The sequence below is a fragment of the Emydura macquarii genome, unplaced genomic scaffold (assembly GCF_026122565.2).
Source record: "Emydura macquarii macquarii isolate MOO-44397 ecotype Brisbane River unplaced genomic scaffold, CSIRO-AGI_Emac_v2 contig_1363, whole genome shotgun sequence".
Lineage (NCBI taxonomy): Eukaryota > Metazoa > Chordata > Testudines > Chelidae > Emydura > Emydura macquarii.
The window spans coordinates 13,590,212-13,612,991 of record NW_027131500.1 but is presented as its reverse complement, the minus strand read 5'-3'; the positions used below and the strand labels follow the sequence as shown (position 1 = coordinate 13,612,991).

Below are 22,780 nucleotides of genomic sequence, written 5' to 3'. Positions count from 1 at the left end.
AAGTCTTGAAACATGAGAGATTTGGTGAAAATGATCATTTATTGCAAGAGATAATTCAAGATACATTATTAGCAATATTTAGGTAGAAAATGTTTGCACTCTTCAGAAAGACATAACTGTACACCAAAATCTACTGGGGGAAATTTGTTTTGCTTTATCTACAATATATACGTGAGAGCTCCTTTGGGCAGTAAATATCCCTTGTTGAATGTGTAGAAAGAGCTTAACATATCTGAAAGTACCTCAAACAAATAAACTCATAAAATAACAAACAATAATATTAATAGAATATGCACATTTTGGTGCAACTATATTTTGTATGTAATCTAAGCAGGAGTTTTTAGCACTATCTTTTCTGGAGAAATAAAGACACTTTAAAAAACAGTAAAAAAATCCTAAAAGACACAAAGGTTTTATCAAATGCAAACCAATACTATGTAATTTACTTCATAGCCACCACTTCAATGTTAATGATTAATTCCTGTTTGTGTTCATACTGTCTTGGCTGTATCCCTCAACAAATTGTTTGCCTCAGGCCTGCAAACATTTATGCATCTGAGTGGCTTTATACATTAAACTAGTACCAACACGTTCTGGAACTATTCATGTGCATAAAGTCACTTGTGTGTAAGTGCTGGCAGGATCATGCCACACAGAGTTGGGATAAAGAGTTAGGAGATTTTTAAGTAACAAGCAGAATGCAAAAGGAAGCGGTATTTGTGATTTAGTAGATGCTGCTCTTGTTCACATCTAAACACATAAACTGTGCCCTCATACTTTTTTGTTGGAGGGTTTTCTGTCTTGGCTAAAATATTTAAAAACAGAGCATGACCAGCTGCAGTCATTAATTATCCTACTGCATGTTTCACAAGAGCACAGGTGTTCACCTGGCTATTCTGAATAAATTCTAATGAAATGCTGCCTAACCAAATACCTCCCCTCTGTTTTCAATTGAACACTGTTAAACAGTTGGCAGGTCTGAAAACTGACTGCTCTTAAATAGCAGATGAAATAAGCAGTGTGTAGTTTAAATAAGCAGGGCATTGTGGAATGAAGAGTTCTATCTAAATGTAAAATGCAACAGAAACAAGAAAAAATGTACCAGCTGATTCAGCATCAAAGCCAGGAGCTGTGAGGTTTATAAAGCAGTGAATCGGTATACTTAATATTTCTCCACTTAAGGTGCACACTATACATATTCTACAGTATTTTAGACTGTTTTCTTTTTAATCCCTCATTTGTGGTCATATTTGTATTTTTAACAAAGGGAAAGATGATTTGGTGGCCAAACTAAAGATGATCAAACATCTTGTTTTATCCTTTCAAAATGTATGGGTTCATGATGGTGGAGGGGAAAAGTGGACTTCTCCCTTCTATTGGAGAACACCAGACACAAGATTACTTTTACAGTCATTATTCTGTCATGTAGCTCATCGGGATAATATATTCCACTTAAAACCAGTTCCCCTGCTCAACTGACAAAGGGAGGGAGAAAAGAAAAACATGTTGCTGAATGCCCAAAATGATATTGAATATTGTAGTACAACTGTTCTAGGTATATGAATTCTTTGGGAGAGATAACAGCAGAAGTATAAAGCTACTGTACCTTAAAAGGTTCAAAAATAAAAAGGCAAATTAAAAGAACCCATAATGATTTTTTTAAATTTTATGACTTTCAAGTGCATAATTCATGACTTTTGAATCTATCTTGGGGTTGTGTATCTACTGTAATTTTTATTATAGAATTTGCCTTTGAGAACAAGATAGTATAGTGGCTTTAGAGCCAGATCTTTAAAGGTATTTAGACAACTCGTGGGGTTTTCAAAAGCATCTGGTGCTTTCAACCTTTAAAAATCTGGCCTTTAGTGAATGAATATTTGAACATCAAATTCTACCCACAAGTTGTAACATGTAAAAAAGCACTTGGGTGCTGGATATAGAGGCAAGATAACAGCTGACAAAAACAAGCCTCAGCAGTGGATCAAAGGAAACTGAAGAAGTTTTGGGATCACCCCAGGAAATCAGTCAGTCTTAAAGTTACATCATCCCAAAGAATAAACTTGTGCATGGAAAAAAGAACAAATATTTAGATTTAAAAACAAACAATATAAACAGGAATCCTTAAACTAGAGACATCGCGAGATGTGATTGCTGAAGCTACCAGTAACTTAGTATTTTCAGTGACTGTCTATGCACGATGATATCCATCCAACAGTAACGAAGGTAAATGATGAAGTGTTGAATAATAAAAACATTTTTAAAAGTAACCAAGTTAAAGGCGTAGAGCTACTTTTACAGTGGATCACAAGAAAAAGGCAGTCCCTCCCATTCGAGCAATCCACAGCAGCTCAGACACATTTGTGAATTGCTAGGAGGCTTCATGCAGCCACAGAAACTGATACGGGGACGCTTGTAAACATGTAAGAGGTATGAATATGACGGGGGGTGGGGAGGGAAGGAGGGATGTAAACTATTTCGCTGCAGCAAGTGCCCTTTGGCAGCTCCGTACAACACCACCACATCAGACAGGGAAGAGCTGTCCTGTCTAGGCACTAGGACGCGCGGTGCTTGTACGCACACAGGCTGGAGAGACGGGGGGGGGCGAGGAGGACTCGCTGCGCCTTGTCACGCTACATTTGCAACCGCTGCCGCTAGTTCGCCTCATCTGAGGTAACGTTTATCCCCTCTGCCGTTCACTAAGGGGGGGCGGGAGTCGCTCCGTCACTGCCTGCCAGTGCCTCACCCTGACCCCCAGCCTGCGCCCCTCTGCAGCCGCTGCTCGACCCGCCTGTGCACTCCCCTCCTGCACAGACCCCGCCCTGAGACTACAGCTCCCAGTGTGCCTCACTTCTCCACCGCACGGAGGCCACTGCTCCCGGCATGCAATGCTCTGCGGCAGGTCCGACCGCCCGGCGTCCTGCACCCGGCCCGTTGCATGCTGGGACCTGTAGTCTCCAGGGCACTGAGGTGTCCCCGTTGTTGCGACCCCCTGGCTCCTTAGGGAAAGACGTACGGCCAGGAAGTCCCGTGACTAGGGGGTTCCATCCCAGTCCCGAGCGGCCAGGCCGTTATTCGCAGATGCCGCGAGAGCTCAGCTACGCTCGTCTCCGCCATTGGCAGCTTCCGCGGCGTTGGGGCGCTATGGAGGCGGGGAGAGGGTGTATCTCTAACCTGATTGGCTGAAGGGAAGGCGAGGGGCGGGGGGAGGAGGAGGAGGAGCCCATAGTCCGGCGCCGGCTAAACCTCCGGGCGGGAGGCTGGGCGTCTGGCAGCGTCACGCGGGGCGGGGCAGGGCGGGGCGTGGCGCGGGAGAGAGCAGTTAGTCTGGAGCTGCCTATTGGGGGAGGGACGAAGGGGCGGGGAGAAGGTGGGGAGGGGGAGGGGACGGGCGTCGTTCGGGCGAAGCGTGCCATTTAGCAAGCGGGGGGGCGGGGCTACGCCTGGGCCGTGCCCGCCGCGAGGACTCGCCCATTTTAATTGAGCCGGAGGGAGCGGCGCGCGCCGTGCCGTGCCCCGGCGGAGATGGCGGCGGGAGCAGCAGTGGCTGCGCCGGGACAAGAGCGGGAGCTGGATAACGTGAGCGGCGGGGAACAGCCCGGCCCCTCCCCAGCGGCTAGGGCCCTGCCCTGCCCTGCCCGGGCGGCGCAGCAGACGGGAGCCCTCCCCGCCTCACCCCCCGAGAGGGGTCGCGGCGTGTTGCCCGTTGTGGGGGTCTCGCCGCAGGCCGGGGCTGTGCGGGGTGCTGCGGAGGGGGCGGCAGCCCCTAGCACGTGCGCGGGGCGCTCGGCGGCCAGTCAGCGAACGCGAGGGTAGAGGCAGGCGAGGCAGCAGCCCGCAGGGGTCGTTGGTTAGGGGCGATTCCCTGCCCCTGGGTGAGAAGGGGCGGCTCAGCGCCGCCGCGCACGTCCAGGCTTTAATCCCAGGGTTGCGCCTGAGCCTGCCCTCTAGGGGCCTGGGCCCGCGTGGATCGGGACTTCGCTGGGGAAGTCATGGAGCTGGAGCTGGGGGTCTTCCTCTCCCCGCCAGCGCTGACCTGGCTTCTCATGTGACACTTAAACAAATAACCCCTCCGTTTCCCCAGCTACTCTGGTAAAAGTGCTCTGGAAGCTTTTTTTTTTTTTTTTTTTTTAGAGCGGCATAGAAGTGCTTTATGATAAACGTGACTGTTGCTGGTGCGCTTCCCCCTTGGGGTTTTTTTTTTTTTTAAACTTAGTTATTTTTTTAAGAGACTTGAGAAACCTTCCTTACAACGTGGGTAAAGGGAGCACAAGTAACTTATATCCTTCTTTTAAAGTGATGTGTTGGAACACAAAAGAGAGCCTGAAACTGCTTATTACAAAGCTAAACAAATGTATTTTATATATAGGACCCTACCAATTTCGTGGCCATGAAAAAAGTGTCTCAGACCATGCCCTCCCTGAGAAATCCATCCCCCCTGTGTTGCTGGGAGCACCCCATCTTGGGGCTCCTAGCTGCTAGTCCCAGCATGTTGGGGAGGGACAGGACTTGTGCAGGGCAAAAGCTGCTCTCGGTAGGGAGAGCTGAGCCACCTCAGGAGGCAGTGCAGAAGTAAGGGTGTCTCACTTCTGTGCTGCAGCCCCAGAGCTTCCTACAGCTGGAGGTGGGTCTGATTCCCCCCTCCCTTCCCCTGAGAACAGCTGTGTAGGGGAAGAGCAAGTTCTGTCTGGCCTCAGGCAGGAGTCAGGCTGTGGCAGGGATTTCCCTAGATGCCCCGTGTGGGTGAAGGGGGAGTTTAGGGTACACCTCACCTGAATTTACCTGTCACCCCACCCAGTGGTTAGCTAGTTATAGCAGTGTTGTCCATTTAGTCATTGGTTGAAAATCTGAATTGAAATTGAAACATAATACACACTTTAAAAGCACATACAGTATATGATAAAATATTTGTACCTGAAAAAGCATAATCGTTTTGTAAAGTATGAACAAAGACTAGCTTCCTCACACAGTTGAGTTGTTTATGACAATGTCGGTGCATTTGTTTTGGCAATGTTGGCCACCCTCATAATTTCAAATTATGATTTGTAAGCAAGGTCTGAATAAACTGCACTCGCTAAGCAGGGGCTTTGGATACCAGATCCCATGAGAGAGAGAGAGTGGGGGACAGGTATTTTGTTTGGTGGTGTGAGGTCTGCCATAGAGTCACAGGTACTATTTGTCCTTCCTCTCTCTCTTGTTAAAAGATATATTCGTTGCTGTAGAGAGTCTTTTTAAAAAAAAAAAAAAAAAAAAAAAAAAAAGTGACCCGTAGAGCTGAAATCACTGATAATCAAGTCTAAGGGCTTAGACTTGCTGTGGGACAGTGTTTCTGTGGAAGAGACTGCCCAGCCTGCACTAGCAGTGAAATTACCCCACTGAGAGTTGAAATCACTGAGAGACCAACTTGCTGAGGTCACAATGGCAGGTAACAGCAGAAGCTGATGGTGCAGGGCCATTGGCAACAGAGTCATGGAGTCAATGGCAGTATGACAAACAGCAGCAGCCAGAGCGAGCGGCTGAAGGAACGGCAAATGGCTGAAGGAACGAACAAGGTGCCTCCTCATCCTCCAGGTGGGAGGTGAACTCCCATGAAAGCATTTCTGAACTCTGGGTCTCCACTGACCAAGGACACCTACTATGAGTGGAAGGAGAAGGGAGGGCCATGTTAAAAGGAATACTGTTTGTTGAACTGTGTTTTAGTGACTGCTCCAGAATGCTAGATTTGTGACTGGGAAACTTATATAAATATACATTTCCTAGTAGGCCAAGATTTTTTTAAAATTCATTATTTTGCCAAGATTATCATCTCACATCATCTTGTTGTCAGCGGTAAGCCAAAAGATGCATTTTCTAGATGTTCAGGTTACGGAAGACACGTCGGCTGCATCTGTGACAACCCACATCATAGAGTTAAATGCTTGTAAATTGAACCCCAAACAGATTGCAGCTCCATCAAATGCACAAGCAGCCAACTTCTCTGGAAGATATAGTGGAGTACAGAGAAAAGTGTAACCCTAACTTCTCCTACATACTGCAGGGACCATGTACTCCAACTAGCACTAGTGTGAACTGCAGAATCTTCAAAAGACATTAAAAAGCCATAAATTTAATGTCTTTGTTATACCTTTTTTTCCTTGGCAAGAGTCCAAAAGGACTGAACATTTGGAGGAAGAAATAGAAGATGCACTAGGACTGAAGTTCAAATTAATCCAATCTGGGAAAACCCGATGCCTTTCTCATGAGCAATCCTTGGCTGTTGTCTTAAAATTACTGCAGCTGTTTTTACTGGCTTTGGAAAGGATCTACCAAGGTGGGACAGATCTAAGTAGTGAAGCTGGTGAACTAGTTTTGCTACTAAGTTCAGAGAAAATTATCATCATTTTCTCTTGTAATCCTAATGTTGAAACTGCTCAGATCATTAAACGATGATATCCAGACATCTGCTACAACAGTAGTAGATCTCTGTCCAGCAATAGAAGCTACACTTGGATCAATCAGAGGGAGAGATCCATTGAAAATGTACTGGAAGAACGAAAGACTTCAGTCCATATGTTGACTAAAAGCACTCGTATTGGATCCTAAAGTAGAGAGGACAAAAAGTGCTTGTTAAGCCTGCTGAAAAAGTCGTAATCGCTGACTATTCCTCAATACAAGGATGATGTCTGCCGCGGGAAAATCATTGATAACACTTAGGATAACTGAGGAGTCCAATTTGTGCTCTACGGATTTTTCCACATACGTGACAGATAGTTGCTTAGAGAGTGCAACTACTGGCCCAGAATGCTGTACATTTCCTTTCTCGTCTGCTGTTTCTCAGCCTCTTGAGCAAGAAAATTCTCTTCAAAACAGGCTGAGGCTTGATATATGATGTGATGCCATTGCAGTCTGTGGCCATCCAACTCCTCTTACTTCATGGGATTGGTGCTTCCCTTCTTAAAATATACTTTGTGTCCTTGTAGCATTTCTTCTGTCCCCCAGGGATCCTCATACCATGACTAAGGTGTGAAAAAGAGGACTTGCTTTGGAAGATGAGCATCAGCCATTTGCATGCAATGATCAGCCCAGCAAAGTTGAGGCAAAGATTATGAATCATCAACACTGGTGGTGATAGATGCAGAGAGAATGCTGGCATTGGTGCAATGGTCTTTCCATCAGATACAGAGAATCTTCCTAAGGTAGCATTGCTGGTACCTCTCCAGAAGCTGAAGAGGGCTTCGATACATCACCCATGTCTCCCACCCATGAAGACAAGTGGGGATGATTACTGCATTGTAGACGGGGATCTTAGTTTCCATCTGCACGTCTATCAATAAAGACATGACAGAGCAACTTTCCGAAGGATGCGCTGGAACAATGGATCCTATGCTCGATCTCCACATCAAGGTTGGCTGCCTGGGAGAGGTGGCTACCAAGATAAAAGAAATACTCAGCGTTTTCCAGGGGTTCACTGCCAATGGCAATTTGTGGGAGAATGGGGTCAACTTATGCTGGAGTAGGCTGGTGGAGCACCTTAATCTTCCCAATGTTGAGGGAGAGTCCTAGGCTATGATAGGCACCTCACAAGAGATCTAGGATAGATTGCAAGTCAGCCTCTGTGTGTGCAAGGGTAGCAACAGTTGTCAGCATACTGAAGGTTGGTAATCACAGATAAATGTTTTATTAAGCCTGCTGGAAAAAATACATATAGATTTTTTTTTTTAAGAATCAAGTCTAACAGCAACTTCTGGATTCTACTCAGCCTCTATGCAACTTTTACATATGTTCTTCTTATAAACGCTGCCAGTTGCGTGGAGTGAGGCACTACCAGCAATGGGGCTGCTATGTGACCAGGACAAAATAGAGAATTTGAACAGAGTGGAATTTCGTACGATGAATGAATGAAGATTTGCCTTCGACTTCTTCTTTATCATCATTAGTTGTTCGACCCAATCTTTGTGCTATGTTTCCTGGGATGAAAGAAGCAGGAATTCATCTCTTGCTACTCAGTCACAATAGCTACAGCTGAGCATTCTTTTTCCTCATTGAATAGAATTGTGTTCTGAAAGAAGTTGCCTGCTGCCTGATGATGAGCATATCATGAAGGACTGGAAATACCGGACACACAAGAAGCCACCAAAGATGAACACACTGCATTTGAGAAATTCATTAACAGAGTTGGGCAAAATTACAAGAAACTAAGAAGGTTGTAGATGTAGTGCTTCATAGTATAGGCTTCAGTAGCCAACTTTAATTTGTGTGGTTATTTTAAAATGCGAGTTAAATCTAATAAAATGCTTGTGGAATATTTTTACTACAGTGCAATATAGCCCCCCTTCACCCTCACGGTCTCGCCCTTACCCCACCCCGTAAACTTGAACAGTGACACCCCCCTCACCTCCACCCCCCCAAATTTCAATTCCTGGAGAAAACACTGGGCTGGGGGCTTCTGCCCTGTGGCTCTACCAGGATTAAGGACACCAATTTTTTCAGGCCTGGGGGCCATGGCCCCTGTGGGTCCATGTGTTAATCTGCCACTGGCTGGGACTATCAGCTAGGAGCTGCCAGATAGGGCATCCCAGCAGCACAGAACCTACCATCACCTCCAGGAGCCTCCTCTGGCTTCAGGAAGCTCCTCAGCTGAAGGCAGCACAGAAGTGAGGGTGGCAATCCTGTAACCTCCCTACAACAGCTTTGCAAGCCCCCTTATGACTCCTTTTTGGGTCAGGACCCCAGGGTTATAACACCTTGTAATTTCAGATGTAAATGTCTGAAAATATGAAATTGACTAATTTTCAAATCCTCCGGTCATGAAATCTAAATATATATACATAATGTTACCAAGGTTTAGTCAACAGAGGATTCTTCTGTTTGTGGTTTTGTGTAGCCTCTCAGTTTTCAGAACACCATGTTCGAGTCCTGTGGGGATGAATGGAAGAGGGGACTGCTTTACTGAATTGAAATACATGGGGGAGGGGAACAAACAGGATTGGGAGCATTTAAAAGATAACTGTAGGTGAATGATCTAATGAGTTTTTGTGCAAAAATTGTAGTTAAACTCCAAAATTCATCAATTTAAAACTCTCTCTGAAAAAGCATTTAGGGTAGGAGTTTTTATTTGTTTCTGCATAATCTTTTCCTGTTTTTTTTTTGGTTTTTTTTTGGCTCTATTAAGCAACACTATTTGCTCTTTTGTAAGTGTGTAACTGACTTATTTTTGACTTATGATTGATTTGGATACATATGGGAAAGACAAAGAAAGCACAGAAGCAATTTCACTGCATAAACTTAAATAACAACCCCCACTTGCATCCAGACTGTAGATGGTTATGTGCACCGAACTTGGTCATGCTGCTTCCTTAAGAAGGGTTGAGAGGAAGTAGCATGACCGTGAAACTTTAGTTCTCTATTTAATACCCAAAAGACACTGGCCTTAAAAATCTAAGGTGTTGATTTAGTAGCTGTGCATGCATATCTACAGGCATTATTTCTACAAACAAAACGTAGATAACTTCTGAGTCTGGCATGGAAATGTGGCTGGAAGCTGGACGTTTATGGTGTATGAGTCTCTAGAATTAGTATAAAGAGATCCTTTTGCTCTCTTGAGAGCATAACTGCATAGCAAGCCACAAATGTGACTTCCCTGCGATCTTTCTCCTCTTGCGTGTGCCCCCAGCCCATAGTTTAACTTAGAAAGGTAACCCAGGCCAGAATAAGTAAACTGCACTGTAGTGATACCTGTTGAATAATCAGGGTATCTTGGAAGCTATTGGACTTAGCCGTTCATGTAAAAATTAAGGGTACCATTCTCACTGCAGTAGCAAAGATTAATGTCTGAAAACATATAAACTGGTCATGATTAGCATTGATAAGAGGGGGGAGTGATCTATATTTTATGTATATTAGCTCTTCACATGAAACTTGCAAAATTACCCCCACATCTTGTGCTCAACGGTCAATTGAAGGTGGAAAGGTGAATATTTGCACATTTAATTTCATTTGTATTCTAGTAACATGGGAGTGTTGTGTAAGTACTTTTATTTTGAGCAGGAATGGGAGTATAGGAAACAGGATGGTAGCTGAAGAGATCTTCAGGGTTGAGTGAGTGTTTGGAGTCTTGAGGATTAGCCAGACTACTGCATTTTTCCTGGAGTTTGATAGGTGTGCTTCTCTGAAGGAGCTTTGACTATTTGTTCACTGGCTTTCGCTATCCAGGAGATGCATAAATCAGTTTAACAGGTTGAGGCTCTCTAATCCTTTTTTTTTTTTTTTTCCAGGGCTTCTTTAATTTAAACTTGTTATGAGGCCAAACTCAGGACTGCTGGGGCAAATAATACAGTCTGGTTAGGATGGCATTTTCTATCCCAGTTAGCCCCATATGTAGTTGGCTGACCTTATCAATGAAGTATGTTGACCTCTCTCATGGTGGCTGACGCTTAGGGCTGGGTTGACTTAGCCAGTTGTCCAAGCAGAATAGCTCTGCTTGTTTGCAGAAGTTTGTTTTGCCTCTTTCATGGGCAATGATGCAGTCGCGTAAGAGTCTTCGCTATTGGAAGAGGCTTGTGTGGCTTGTTCGTTTTTTTGGGTTTTTTTCCTTTACACCAATGATTTTCTAATCCTCTTGTTCTGCACTTCATCTGCTATGGCTCATCTGTGAACCTTGGTGATTTTCTTGGTTGATGTGGAGGGCTTGGAGCACACGTGGATAAGCTTATTGGACCTTGGCCTTGTATTTAGGTGAGTTGAAAACCTAGGGAGTTCAGTAATCTTTAGGGACAGACAAGTTTTGGTTGCTCACTGTCATGGTGGGAAGGGGTTTAACTCTGCCTGGATGAGGTGATCAGATCAGGAGTGTGTTATGTCAGTGACCTCACCAGTATTCTAGACTGAAGATAAGAGCCAATATATGTCCAGCTGCCTGTGTAATTCCTGAGGCTTCTTGGGAGAATCTTATGGCTTTCACGTAGGCCAGGAAGTCAACTATTGAGACTGTATGTGAAGGGAGAGGTAGAGCCCAAGAAATCTATGGGATTCTAGTATCCAGTTGCACTGCAGCTCTGAGGTATTCCTGGAAGGTGACAAGGTTTCCATCCGGAGGCCTGAACACTGAAGTCCTAGGTTTCTGTTATCCTTCAGCTCATAGCTTGTGGATGCACTCAGATGTCTTCTGTAGCAGAAATGGAAGGGACAAGGACTGCTACTCCACATTTTTGTGATGCATTCTGGAGTTTCTTGGCTTGTGACGTAGTGTGCTAGGAGAACTAGCTGTACTAGGGTAAGTTTGGAGACATGTCTCAGTGTTGTGAGAGAGTCAAGATGCTTCATCTGAAATTATAGCCTAGATTGTGGTGGTTTTTGTTGACAGCCAACCTTACAGTCCGCAGGAAGACCCAGGTGATCATTTACTACTTATCTATTTAAGGATGTTACTGATTGAGCATTTGGTGGAAAATGCCTACCTTTAGGATTTATCTGAATGTGGTGTTCTAACAGGGATAACATGAGAATCTACTAGAGGGTGGTGGGGCGGGGAGAACTTAGGTTGAGAACCATTGTCTACACTTTTCATCTATCGTGGGTTGCATGTGCGGCCCACAATGTGTTGTGGGTTGCATGCAATACTATCTATATGGCTTGGAGGATGTCACATGGACTGCAGCCGTGTGCTGATTGGGCTGCAAGCGGGCTGCAGATTGAGAACCCCTGGTGTAGAGTGATGGGATTCCAGATCCTTTTAATGGTGTTGGTTTCCCAGTTCTTGACAGATTTTTATTCCCTTCCCCCAGAGCTCAAGATGATGGGTTGAGTGTTTGTGTCCTTCTCCTCTTCATGGTGGGTGTTGGGAGATCAATCAACAGTCTTTTGTCCACTGATGTTCTGCAATGGCTTGTCTGATGTTTATAGGCCTCCTTTTTTGGATAGGAGATGACACCTCTTGTGATAAACTAGCATTTCACACTTGGTAATGCTTCTCTTCTGACGGTTGGGGTTTAGTTTTAGAGCAAATACTTAAGGGGTACAGGTGCTACAAGCAAGACTAATACAGACAGCATCCTACAAGCATTTCATAGTCTAAATACTAATTGCATTCTTAACTCTAATATCTTTCACCAGTACTAACACATAGGTGAGCCCCAGTGGCTTCCAGCTATGCAGTTCATTTGTGGTCTAGGGGCCTTGCTATGAGCTGACACGTGGTCTGCCAGTGTCACAATGGGGTTCTTTACCACCTTTGTCCTGTTGAATTAGATTTCCAAAGGCTGGTGGAAAAGGGATAACACAAAAGAGTTGTTGACTTAAATGCACCACCATTGAAATATAACACATCTAGACCAAAAATCTCTCCCTCCAGGATACCAGCTCTCCTGGCAAGAGTCTAGGATAGGGTTATACATCTGGGTTTTCCCAGACATAACCTTTTTTTGGAGCCTGCTTTCTCTGTCAGGACAGGATTTTCAAATAACATGAAATGTCCGGGAAGTTTGCGGAGCAGACAAGCAGGAGTTGAGAAAGAGCCCTGATTGATCTGCTTCCCAGCTGGTCCAGTCCTTTGCAAGCCACAGCTGCTGGATCCCACCCACTGTGTTGTAGTTCTTTTCCCTAGTAAAGATTTCAGTGGCTGAAGAGATGTTTCACTTTTTAACTGTTGAGGGGTCAAAAGTTTCAAAGATGCTCAAATACTTGAAAAGCATTTTGAAGACTAAAGGCCCTCTGGAATGGCTGTACTGTTATTGAATTAGCCAAATGGTATATCTGTGTCATGTCAGTTTCTTAATGACCCAATGATTAGTTTGTTTTCCCAAAAAGTTAAAGCTGGTTGACACTTTGAAGATGGCTTGCCTTGGAAACACCCATTTAAAGAGTATTGTAAACAGTTTTGTGGGAAAACTAATCTGAAACTCACAATGCTTAAATTTCAGGGTTCCTTGGAGATAACTCAGAGCACAGAAGATGATCCCCTACTCGATGCACCACTTCTTCCTCCTCATGCATTACATTCCCAACTGAGACCGAGATTCCATGCTATCCCTACTGTCTTGATTGCTAATTTTCTGTTGCTTATACATGTAAGTTTTGGGAGGAATCATCAGATTTTTTTAAACTAACTTGGGTATGAGAAGATAATGGGAAATTCTGGTTCTCCAGCTGTGATGTATTTGATCTAAAGCAGGGAATGTGGGGAGGAGATAAGTAACTTGTGTTGCATACCCCTCTTACCTTGTATTTTAAACATTCAGTCTTAACACTGCAAACTTCCCACTCACATGTATATGGCCGGTAAGCTTTAATCTAGTCAGATAGGAAGTCATTTGATGTGAGTGTGTTGGATAATGTCAGTGTTACAAAATGACAATTAAATTACAATATTGCATCAGGACCAAGAAAACATTCCTGTACTTAAACTTGTGTAGAGCTGATTTACAAGATTTAGTAATGCTTCATATTAAACACTAATCAATTATACATTTTTGACTTGCTTATCAATTACTTTCAATAAATTTAGCCTTGTCTGTACTCAACTAGTTCTAATGCCTGGTAAAGATTCTTGAATTGTTCTCCTAGCCCACCTTCCATTTGCTCAGGTTAGAAAAAAGTCTTAGGCCTCATCTATGCTATACATAAAGAAATTTGCATATTTGAAAATTGCAATCAGTTGCATTGATTGCAATGGCATTGAGGTACTTAACAGAATTTGGATAGATTTAAAGTGGACAGTGCATTTATGTCTCAGCTGTAGTATTTTTTCCCACTCTGAAATGTTTGGGTTTTTTTTTTTTAAAGGCTCAGTCTTCATACAAATTCTATCAACTAAACCTGTTTCCTAAAATGGATTTTGCTAAATTGGAGCAACCCCCTTGTGTGGAGACTCTTAAACCAATTTAAGATTGCATAATGTCAATTTAGAAACCAGCTTAGTGTGTATAACATCTGTATGTAGACAAGCCCCAAACTCTATTCATGTTGGTAACTAGAAACATTAAAATATGGCTCCTCTTTGACAAGCTTTGGCTGGTGTTCTCAAGCACAGCTCCATTTGAATTTCTCATCATCCCTTTCTCTCACCATCCAGATACTTGTCACTTGGGACAGAGTGGCCTTCTCAAGCTGTGAGAGAATGGCAAGAATCTTCCAAGGATGGCGAGCATTTGAGGGGAAAATGGCAACCTAATGAGTGTCCTAGGGATCATATCATTGAGGCAGGAGGGAAGAGGGAACATTCAGTCCCCAGTAAGCGGTACATGTAGGTCTCAAGCTGCTAGGTTCTTAAGGAGCAGTTTGTGGTGCAGAAAAGGCCGAGGGAGAGGGAAGGAACGGTCAAACTCCTGGTTGTTTGAGGAAATCCTGCTACTCCAAACCAGAGGTCCAGAATGCTTTACCTCCTGTCAAACTCAGTCCTCTTGAAATCAATTCTCACAAATGTGCATGCTTAAAACCTTGGACTCATTCCCATTGCAGCCGTCTTTTCTATTCCCCGAGACTCCCAACTCCATTCTCACTTATGCATTCATAAACATTTAACTTTTTTCTTACCCTGAAACTGAACCTTTAAACTGTCTGCATCTTTGTTACTGAGTGTGTCAAATTGATCAGTTGATCTTCTCGAATATTGATCTATCTTTTTGATTCTATTACATTAAAAATTTCTTGGACAGTATGGTATTTATGCTTGCAGTGCTCCTGTGAGATAGGGAAGTGCTATTATTCCCTTCTCATGGATGGAGAATTGAGCCACAGAGGAACTAAGTGACTTTCCAGAGGTCACACAGGAAGTTTGTGGTGGGGTAGGGACTCAAACCCAGATCTCCCAAGTCACCATAAACATTAGGCCATTCTTCCCTCTCCAGTCAATTCTGAAGATGTATGCATTGCATAATATTTGCTCAGTTTCTATCCTAATCCTGGTACAGTAATTTAAAATGTACTTCTCTGTAGCTCCATGTTGGAATATCTGAGAAACAGCAAAGGTTTTTATTTAAAAAAAAAAAACAAAAAAACACTTAAGTAACTGGACAAAATAAAAAATGATAGTGACTTTCTAAATTACAAGACTAGTGGACAAGACACTAGACTGGGAGCTGGGAAATTTTAATCTTATTTCCTGCTCTCTCTGAATTAATCTTTCTATGCTTTTTTAATCTGTAAAAGGTGATGAAGCTTGCTTGCTTGCTTGCTTGCTTGCTTGCTTGCTTGCTTCTTGTTAGCACTCAGAACTGAAAGGATTAATATGGAAATGAAAGAATGAAGAGCTATGAGTGCAAGTAATTATTATAATTGTAGGTCAGTGGGTGATGTGGGTGAAAAGTCACATCCAGTCTCCAGGCATAAAAACAATTTCTGACAGATCTCTATTAGAAGGTGTTCTTTCAATGAGTAGATTCAGTTTTTAAGTGTTGTATAAAATAAAACAAAGTATATACATATCTGGATTAACATAGTAGAGATGTAGTTATTGGACGCTGTAGTTAAAAATTCTAGACAAAAATAGCTAGCATGTATCTCTACCTCATGATTTCTAAACTGAAATCACTTGCATTATAAATTTCAATTAACTCTTGGCACCATCTCCTAGGACCTAGAAAAAGGGAATCCTTATCTGTGAAGTTTTTGGTAGGGAGGAAGACAACAAACTAATGTTAAATCCACATTCTTTTAAATAGCAAACATTTGCAGAAATCTGTCCTATTAGTTCTCTGTATGGAAAGAATGGGTTTATACTATGGAGTAATATTGTAACAGGATATACACTACTGTTTGTTTAATTTATGGCAGATATAAATCATGGGAGAAAAAAATCATATAAGGCATTTACTTTCTTCACTACAAACTTTTAAGCTCACCCTCAAATGGACCTATTAAATGGTGGCTCAGTATTGTAAGTACTTGTTGATGAAGGTTTGGAGAGCTTGGAGTCCCTTTGTGTGTGTGTTTGATCTCCTCAATTTGAAACACTCTTGTCTAGGATTGTAGTAGATCAGGGAGGCTTAGAATCAAAACCTGTCACTTTTTTTGGTTTTTAATTGTGTAGATTAATTTTGTAAGTGCCTAGGTGTACACAGTATAATCTAATAACAAACCAACCATATTTTCTCTGTATTTGAGCACTCTTATGAGATTGTGGTCCCTTCTGCTACCACTAGTTTACTGTTGACTGAGTTGACGTGTTGACAATCCTGTAAGAGGATAAGGCTGCAGGATAATAATTTAAACAGGTTCACATGCCTCCTTTTAACTAATCCCTTTAAAAAAAAAAAAAAAAAAAAGCTACTATATCCATCTTCAGCTTCATGAAAAAGCCTGAGGACAAGTCTACACTATGAAATTAAGTCTGCCTAAATTAGGTCGATGTACAGTCACCAGTAATTACATCACTTTTGCATATCCACACTATGTTACTTGTGTTGGTAGTGTGTGCGCTCACCAGGAGTGCTTGCACTGATTTAACTGTCAGTGTGAGGCATTGTGGGATGTCTGCTGAAGGGCTGCAACAGTCAATGTAAGCTATGCAGTGTCTACACTGATGCCCACTACACTGACTTAACTCCACCATCCAGCAAGTTATATCAGTTCGTGTCGACACTTAGTTAGGTTGACATAAGCTGCTTTACATCAACCTAACTCTGCAGTGTAGACCAGGCCTCAGTCACAAACTTAATCTGCAACGATGATCTTGTAGACAGTACTAGGAAGGATGTTTGCTTTTCTTAATACCCTTGACCAAAAAGCTGTGTCCTCTTATCTGACTTTTCTTTTCAGGTTCTCCAAGGCCATGGGCCACTAAACTGCTTTCTGGTGGCTTTTGCTTTTTTTTAAAATGTCATAAATAACTGGCCTGGAAGTTGGTGGTTACCTACAGATCAACTGTCCTGACCTGATTACATTCAATATTACAATCCAGAGGACAGTCCCAAACAGTAATGTATACGTGGTGCTTCGAAAGGCTAGTTTCCCAAGGCTGAAGAAAATTATGAGCAGCATGGATTGGAAAGAAAGTTAGAAAAATGGAAGTCCTTTGAGTTTATTTGGTGACCAAAAAGCCACAGCTTCACAAAGAGGACAGCTTTGGCTAAACCCCATCATGGTGCAGTGAACCCAACAATTATAAATTACAAAAGCAATATAGCAGATGGAAAGAGAAATAAATAGCAATTGATACAAATTAGAAATCATGAAATGTATACAATAAGGGAAGCTAGAGATATCCAGGAAAATCCATGGCTGATAGGGCTGAAGACAATAAAAAGTCTTAGTACTGTTTGCTAGGAACAAAAAAATTCTAGCAATGTTATTGGCCCATGAATAGGTGCAGGTGGTAAAATTAATGATGCAGAGAAGAACAATATTTGTTCTGTATTTGGGAAGAAGTGGCATGATGTACTTATAGTATAACAATGAAGTATCTTCTAGTCTACTAGTAGCTAAGAATGTTAAGAAAGATAGGGATAAACACTTAAATTGGCGAGCTTGGGTAACTTGCATTTAAGAGTTGGCTGAAGAGATCTCTGGCCCATCAATGTTAGATTTTAATAAATCTTGGGATACTGAGGAAATTCCAGAAGATTGGTGGAGGGCTTATGTTGTGCCAGTATACAAAAAGGGAAGAGAGATGACAAGGGAACTATAGGCTGGCTACCTGATATTAATCCTGGGCAATATAATGAAAAACCTGATATGGGATTCAACTGATGGACAGAATGACACTGGATGACTGAAGATGGACTGAAGGATAAGAATACAATGTTAATCAACATGATTTTATGGAAAATACATCTTGATAAACCTGATCTCAAAGATTGAGATTACAAATTTGGTTGATATAGGTAACTGCATAGATCTAATAATATATTTAAACTCTTGTAAGGCATAATACTTTGACTGACTTTAATCAGAATGTCATGTAATGCTACTGGCACTTTAGAGTATAGATTAAATGGATTAAAAATTTGCTGATAGATCTTAGAGTAGCTGTCAATGGGGAATAATTGATGTGGTGTTTCTAATGGGTTTCTGCAGCGGCTGGGAGTAGTCCTGATATTATTCAATATCTTTCAGTGGTCTGGAAGTAAATACAAAAATATGTGGTCATTATTTCCACTCTGACAATCTCTGCATTGTCAAGGATTTGACAGTCATACAGGACAATCTGGATTGTTTGGTAAATTAGGCCCATTAAAACAAAATGCATTTACTACAGCCAAATCAAAATTACCTAGCTAGGAACAAGGGATGTAGGCCATACCTACAGAATAGGGATGGTTTCCTGGAAACTTTGCAAAGGAATTTGGAATCATAGTGGGCTAACAACTGAACGTGAACTCCCAGTGTGCTGCTGTGGCAGAAAGGGTACATGTGATTCTTGGAGGTATAAACTGGGGAGTAGTGAGTAAGGAGGTGCCTTTTTTAAAAAAAACAAACAAACAAAAAACCCCTCTGTATACAGTATTGGTTAAATGATACTAGAATACTGCCTACAGTTCTGGTGTCAACCTTTTAAAAGGCTGCCAAAAAATTGGAGGGTGTAGAGAAAAACCACAAACAATTTGAGGGCTGGAGAAAATGTCTTAGACTTAAATAGCTCAATCCATTTCCCTATCAAAAACATTGAGGTGATTTGATTATAGTGTGTAAGTATCTTCACTGGGAGAAAATACTGGGTACTAAAGGGCTTCTAAATCTAACAAAGAAAGGTATATAACAAGAATTAATTGCTGGAAGCTGAAGCCAAACAAATGGAAATTAGACATGAGGTACAAATTTTGTAACTGAAGGTGGTCAAGCATTAGAACAAGCTAACCAAGAAATGATGATGGTGGATTCTCCATCTCTTGGTTTATTCGTAGCAAGACTGGATGCCTTTTTGGAATATAAACTTTAGTCAAACACAACTTACTGAGTTCAATTCAGGGGTAAGTGGATGAAATACTGTGATCTGTTATACAAGAGGTCCGACTAGATCTAATGGTCTCTTCTGGCCTCAGACTCTATCTAGGGAACTTTTTTCTCCCACTGGACCCAATTCAGAGCATAAAGCATAATAAATAGAATATAAGAGAGATTATCTAAATCTAACTGCAAGTTTTTCTTCTTCCCTTCTTTGCCAGGTTGCTTTTGTTGTCTTAGTATTTTTAGCTGGTATGTATTGTTCTTATGTAAACCCAGATATGGACGAGTGCCCTGGAAACTACACCAAGCCACTTAAGGTGCAAAGTGTTATAATCATTGCCAAGGTAATTCTGTGGATTCTGCATGTTCTCTTTGAACGATATGTTCAGCATCATCACAGTAAAGTCAGAAACAGAGGCTACTTCTTGATCTACCGATCAACAAGACATCTTACAAGGCTGCCACTCCTTATACAGTCTACAGGTGAGATTAACCTATTGTGAATTTTTCTTTTTTATGGGTTTTGTATAGACAGATGATATGAACTCAACTACTTTATGTATGCTTTATGAACTCAATCTTTAAGGTGTGGCACAGTAATTTATTTGTGAGTGCTATGCTTTGTAGCTAAATATAAACCTTCCAACTCTTGTTTCTATCCCTGGAGTAGCAGGCCAGAACTTAGCTGAGTTGAAATGGATTCAGAAATAGTAGTCACTGCATGGCTGTCTTGTCCCATCAACTAAATTTGGTAGTCGTGATGTCCTTAGAGCAAATGTGCTACATTTGGCTGCTAGTAATTTTGCCCTGTTGACTATCATGGATACGTGCAAGCCAGTGTTTTAAGGAACCAGGAATGCTTTGTGCTGACTTTACTTTCTGAAGCCATTGTACTAGCTGTGTATATACCACGTTAGGTTAACTTAACTATGGCACACAGGGCATGACATTTTTCACAGCTGAGTGACAGATTGATCTTATTTTGGGTGTAGACTGGGTCTAGGGTGCATGTTGAAGTTTCAAGTAAAATAAAACTCCTTAATTTTCAGCAGGATTTGTATTATTGAATACTACTTCATCCCTACTTTACCTGGGGAGGTGATTCTTGGCAGCTTTTTAACTCTGTACTTTTGTTAGCTTTGCTTTACCTTCCTTGTGGCAGCAAGCATAGGAGGTGTTTAACTAGCAGCAGCTGTCCAGCTTTTTTCAGAAACTGAACTTAATTCTTGTCTAAAATCATATATTATGGCTCTTCTTGAATGGGGCATCCTTTTTATAGGAAGGCAGTGACTCTGAAGAATAAAATTGAGTACATACTATGTTTCCGATAACTAAACTGGAAATTTCTTTCAGTTACCTTGATGAAGTGTGTGGTCTTGCAGTTTGATGTACTGATTTTCTTACATCAGTTTAACAATGTTCATTTTGCAAGCTTAGGACTTCTAGTATATGTAACAGTTAAAAATCTGTATGTATAAACACACAAGCCAAACTTCATTTTTGGGGGTGGAGGTCATCTTTTCTCAAACATTACTGAAAAATGAAGGTGGAAATTAAATATAATGCCAGATTGCATGAAGTGGCAATTTGGCCTTGACAGTTCAGCCATCCAACATAATATCCTTTTCATGCTCTGCTTTAAAGCAGTAAATGAGTTCTATACCTACCTTACAGCTGACAGATGTCTCACATTGCCTAGAATTTTATAAGAAGTCCTACAGCACAAAAGGAGGACATGGTCCCTACACTGAAAAACTTAATTTCTATTTTAAATATGACACGAAGTGTATGGGGGTGGGGGAATGACAAAACCGGGAGGAAAATGGGAATTCAAATGTCTTCTCTCCTTGATTTGGAACAAGGATTTGATCTTGGTATCCCATGTGCCAAGTGAGTAGCCTAACCACTAGGCTATAGGTATTCTGGGGTGGGTCTCTTTCTCCTGTTGGAACTGTTCCACTATATATAGGTAAGAAGGATTTTAAATAAATGAAGCTAGTGGCCTCATGGACTAGATTTGGGAAGCAAATTCAAGTATCACTTAAGTAGAAATCTTCTTTAAAAAATGGGCTCCAGTTTGTTCAGTTATACAACCTTAAGCTGTAAGGCATGTATTTAAAACTGCTCTGCATGTATGTTTAAAAATTCTCTCATATACTTGCAATTCATCTCCCCATAAAGTTAAACTGAAATGACACATTTGTAGTGGTAGACAGGACCATAAGCAGAGTTCTATACTGGATATGTAGAACAAGATTGATGTACTGAAAGGTCAGATATTAAACAATAAGTCTAACATTCTTGCCAGCAAGGACAACATGACTGATTCATTGTATATCTTAGCTGTCCCTGAATGTCATGTATTCCCTTGAAGGCTTCAAGAACTATAGAATGAAACATTCTGGAATAGGTATCTTCTGGAAGAAGAAACATTGATTGTTCTGTAGGATCTGTAACTTAAGTTTCACAAATAACTGCAATTATGAACTCTTATGGCATTGGGAACACAAATCAGTCAAGTTTTTCTATTACATAGCTATAATCCATCTAGCCTAACAAACATGGGTCCACTAGCATATAGATATTGGAGGATGGAGTTTATGAGCCACTTTCCATTATTAGCAAGACTAAACCACATAAATGTCATGTCCGGTTTTTTTTCTTTTAAGGAAATGCAGCCCTGCTTCTGATATGGTCAGCTCATCATTCCTTTCCTGACGACAGTAAAATGTATCTCTACCTTCTCTTGGGAGTCTTGTGTCTGGAGCTGATTTGTTCTCTGACATGCATAGTCATTTATACAGGTGAGAACTACAATTGCCTTGTTGTGTGACCTCCTTACAATAGCTGCTAAACTCTATTCTCTCTGTTCCCTGGGCATAGTACAATAACTCTTGGCACCGGAAGACTTTTTTGTAGCTGTGACTGTAAAACTGGCTTCTCGGTAAATCGGTACCCATTGCAGACAATTCATATATTCTTGTTAAAACATACTGGATAGTCATTGTCATGGCGTGAATGCTAAATGTTGCCAAATAAAAGCTAAGATAGTTGTTAGTTTGTCACTTTCCCATCAAGTTAGTGATGTAGTGAAATTGCAGTAATTAAAATAGTAGTAAATGTCTAGCACAGATTGCTAGTGTGCTTTCATGACAGTTTTGTCAAACAGACAAATCTGCTCTGTGTTTTTACTGTGACTCGAAGGAACTAATATTCTTCGCCTAATCAGAACTACTGTCCTTGGGCATGTGGAATTTAAATGTTTAAGCTGGTATATGGCATGTCTCAATCAAATTTGCAGTTTCCTTTCCAGTTTCTCTTCTCTCCCTCTTCCCTCCCATTTCACCTCATCTAGTATTGTTGAAGATTAGGCGTCCCTACTTAATTACATGAAGCAATATGTATCTCTAGCCCACATTCACTATAACACTAACAGCTAGTACAAAATAATGTAATGTAGAATACTATATAGGATTATTGGCCTGAAGGGTTTGGCTTAATCCTCCAGAATCATGTTTTGTTCATTCTGTCTTGGCTTTTTCTAGTAAACGATCACAATATAACCTAATGATCAGACTTACTGGTCCAACTAGTTTCAAATACATATAAACTATTAAAATAACCCAGTCAAACTTTTGAACTCCTGTAACTCAAGTCTAGATTGCTTGTGTGCCAGGCTGAAAAATCACATGAGTGACCTAGACATTATGAAACCAACTTCTACCCCGTCTACCACAATTAAGGAAAACAAAAGATGTTTAAACTAGTGTTTGATTTTTAGAATCAGAAATTAGGTCTCATGCTCTTATATAAGAATATGCCCTTGGCTTAAACTTCCCCTCTTGAGCCGTTGCACTCGGATTCTTTATTGCTACAGTGAGATACACATCACTTTGTAGTATTTTTCTGTATATTTTTATATCTT

General features: G+C 41.5%; 1 protein-coding gene across 1 annotated transcript in view; it reads left to right on the top strand.

Moving 5' to 3' along the window:
* Nucleotides 1-3,437: 3,437 nt before the first annotated feature.
* The window catches only part of TMEM192 (transmembrane protein 192), a 33,293-nt gene continuing 13,950 nt past the window's right edge, over nt 3,438-22,780 (top strand). The window contains exons 1-4 of the mRNA XM_067551793.1: nt 3,438-3,576; nt 12,894-13,040; nt 19,074-19,338; nt 21,525-21,659. Of these exons, the coding sequence (XP_067407894.1) occupies nt 3,523-3,576; nt 12,894-13,040; nt 19,074-19,338; nt 21,525-21,659 (601 nt within the window). The 5' untranslated portion in view covers nt 3,438-3,522. The remainder of the gene's footprint in view (nt 3,577-12,893; nt 13,041-19,073; nt 19,339-21,524; nt 21,660-22,780) is intronic.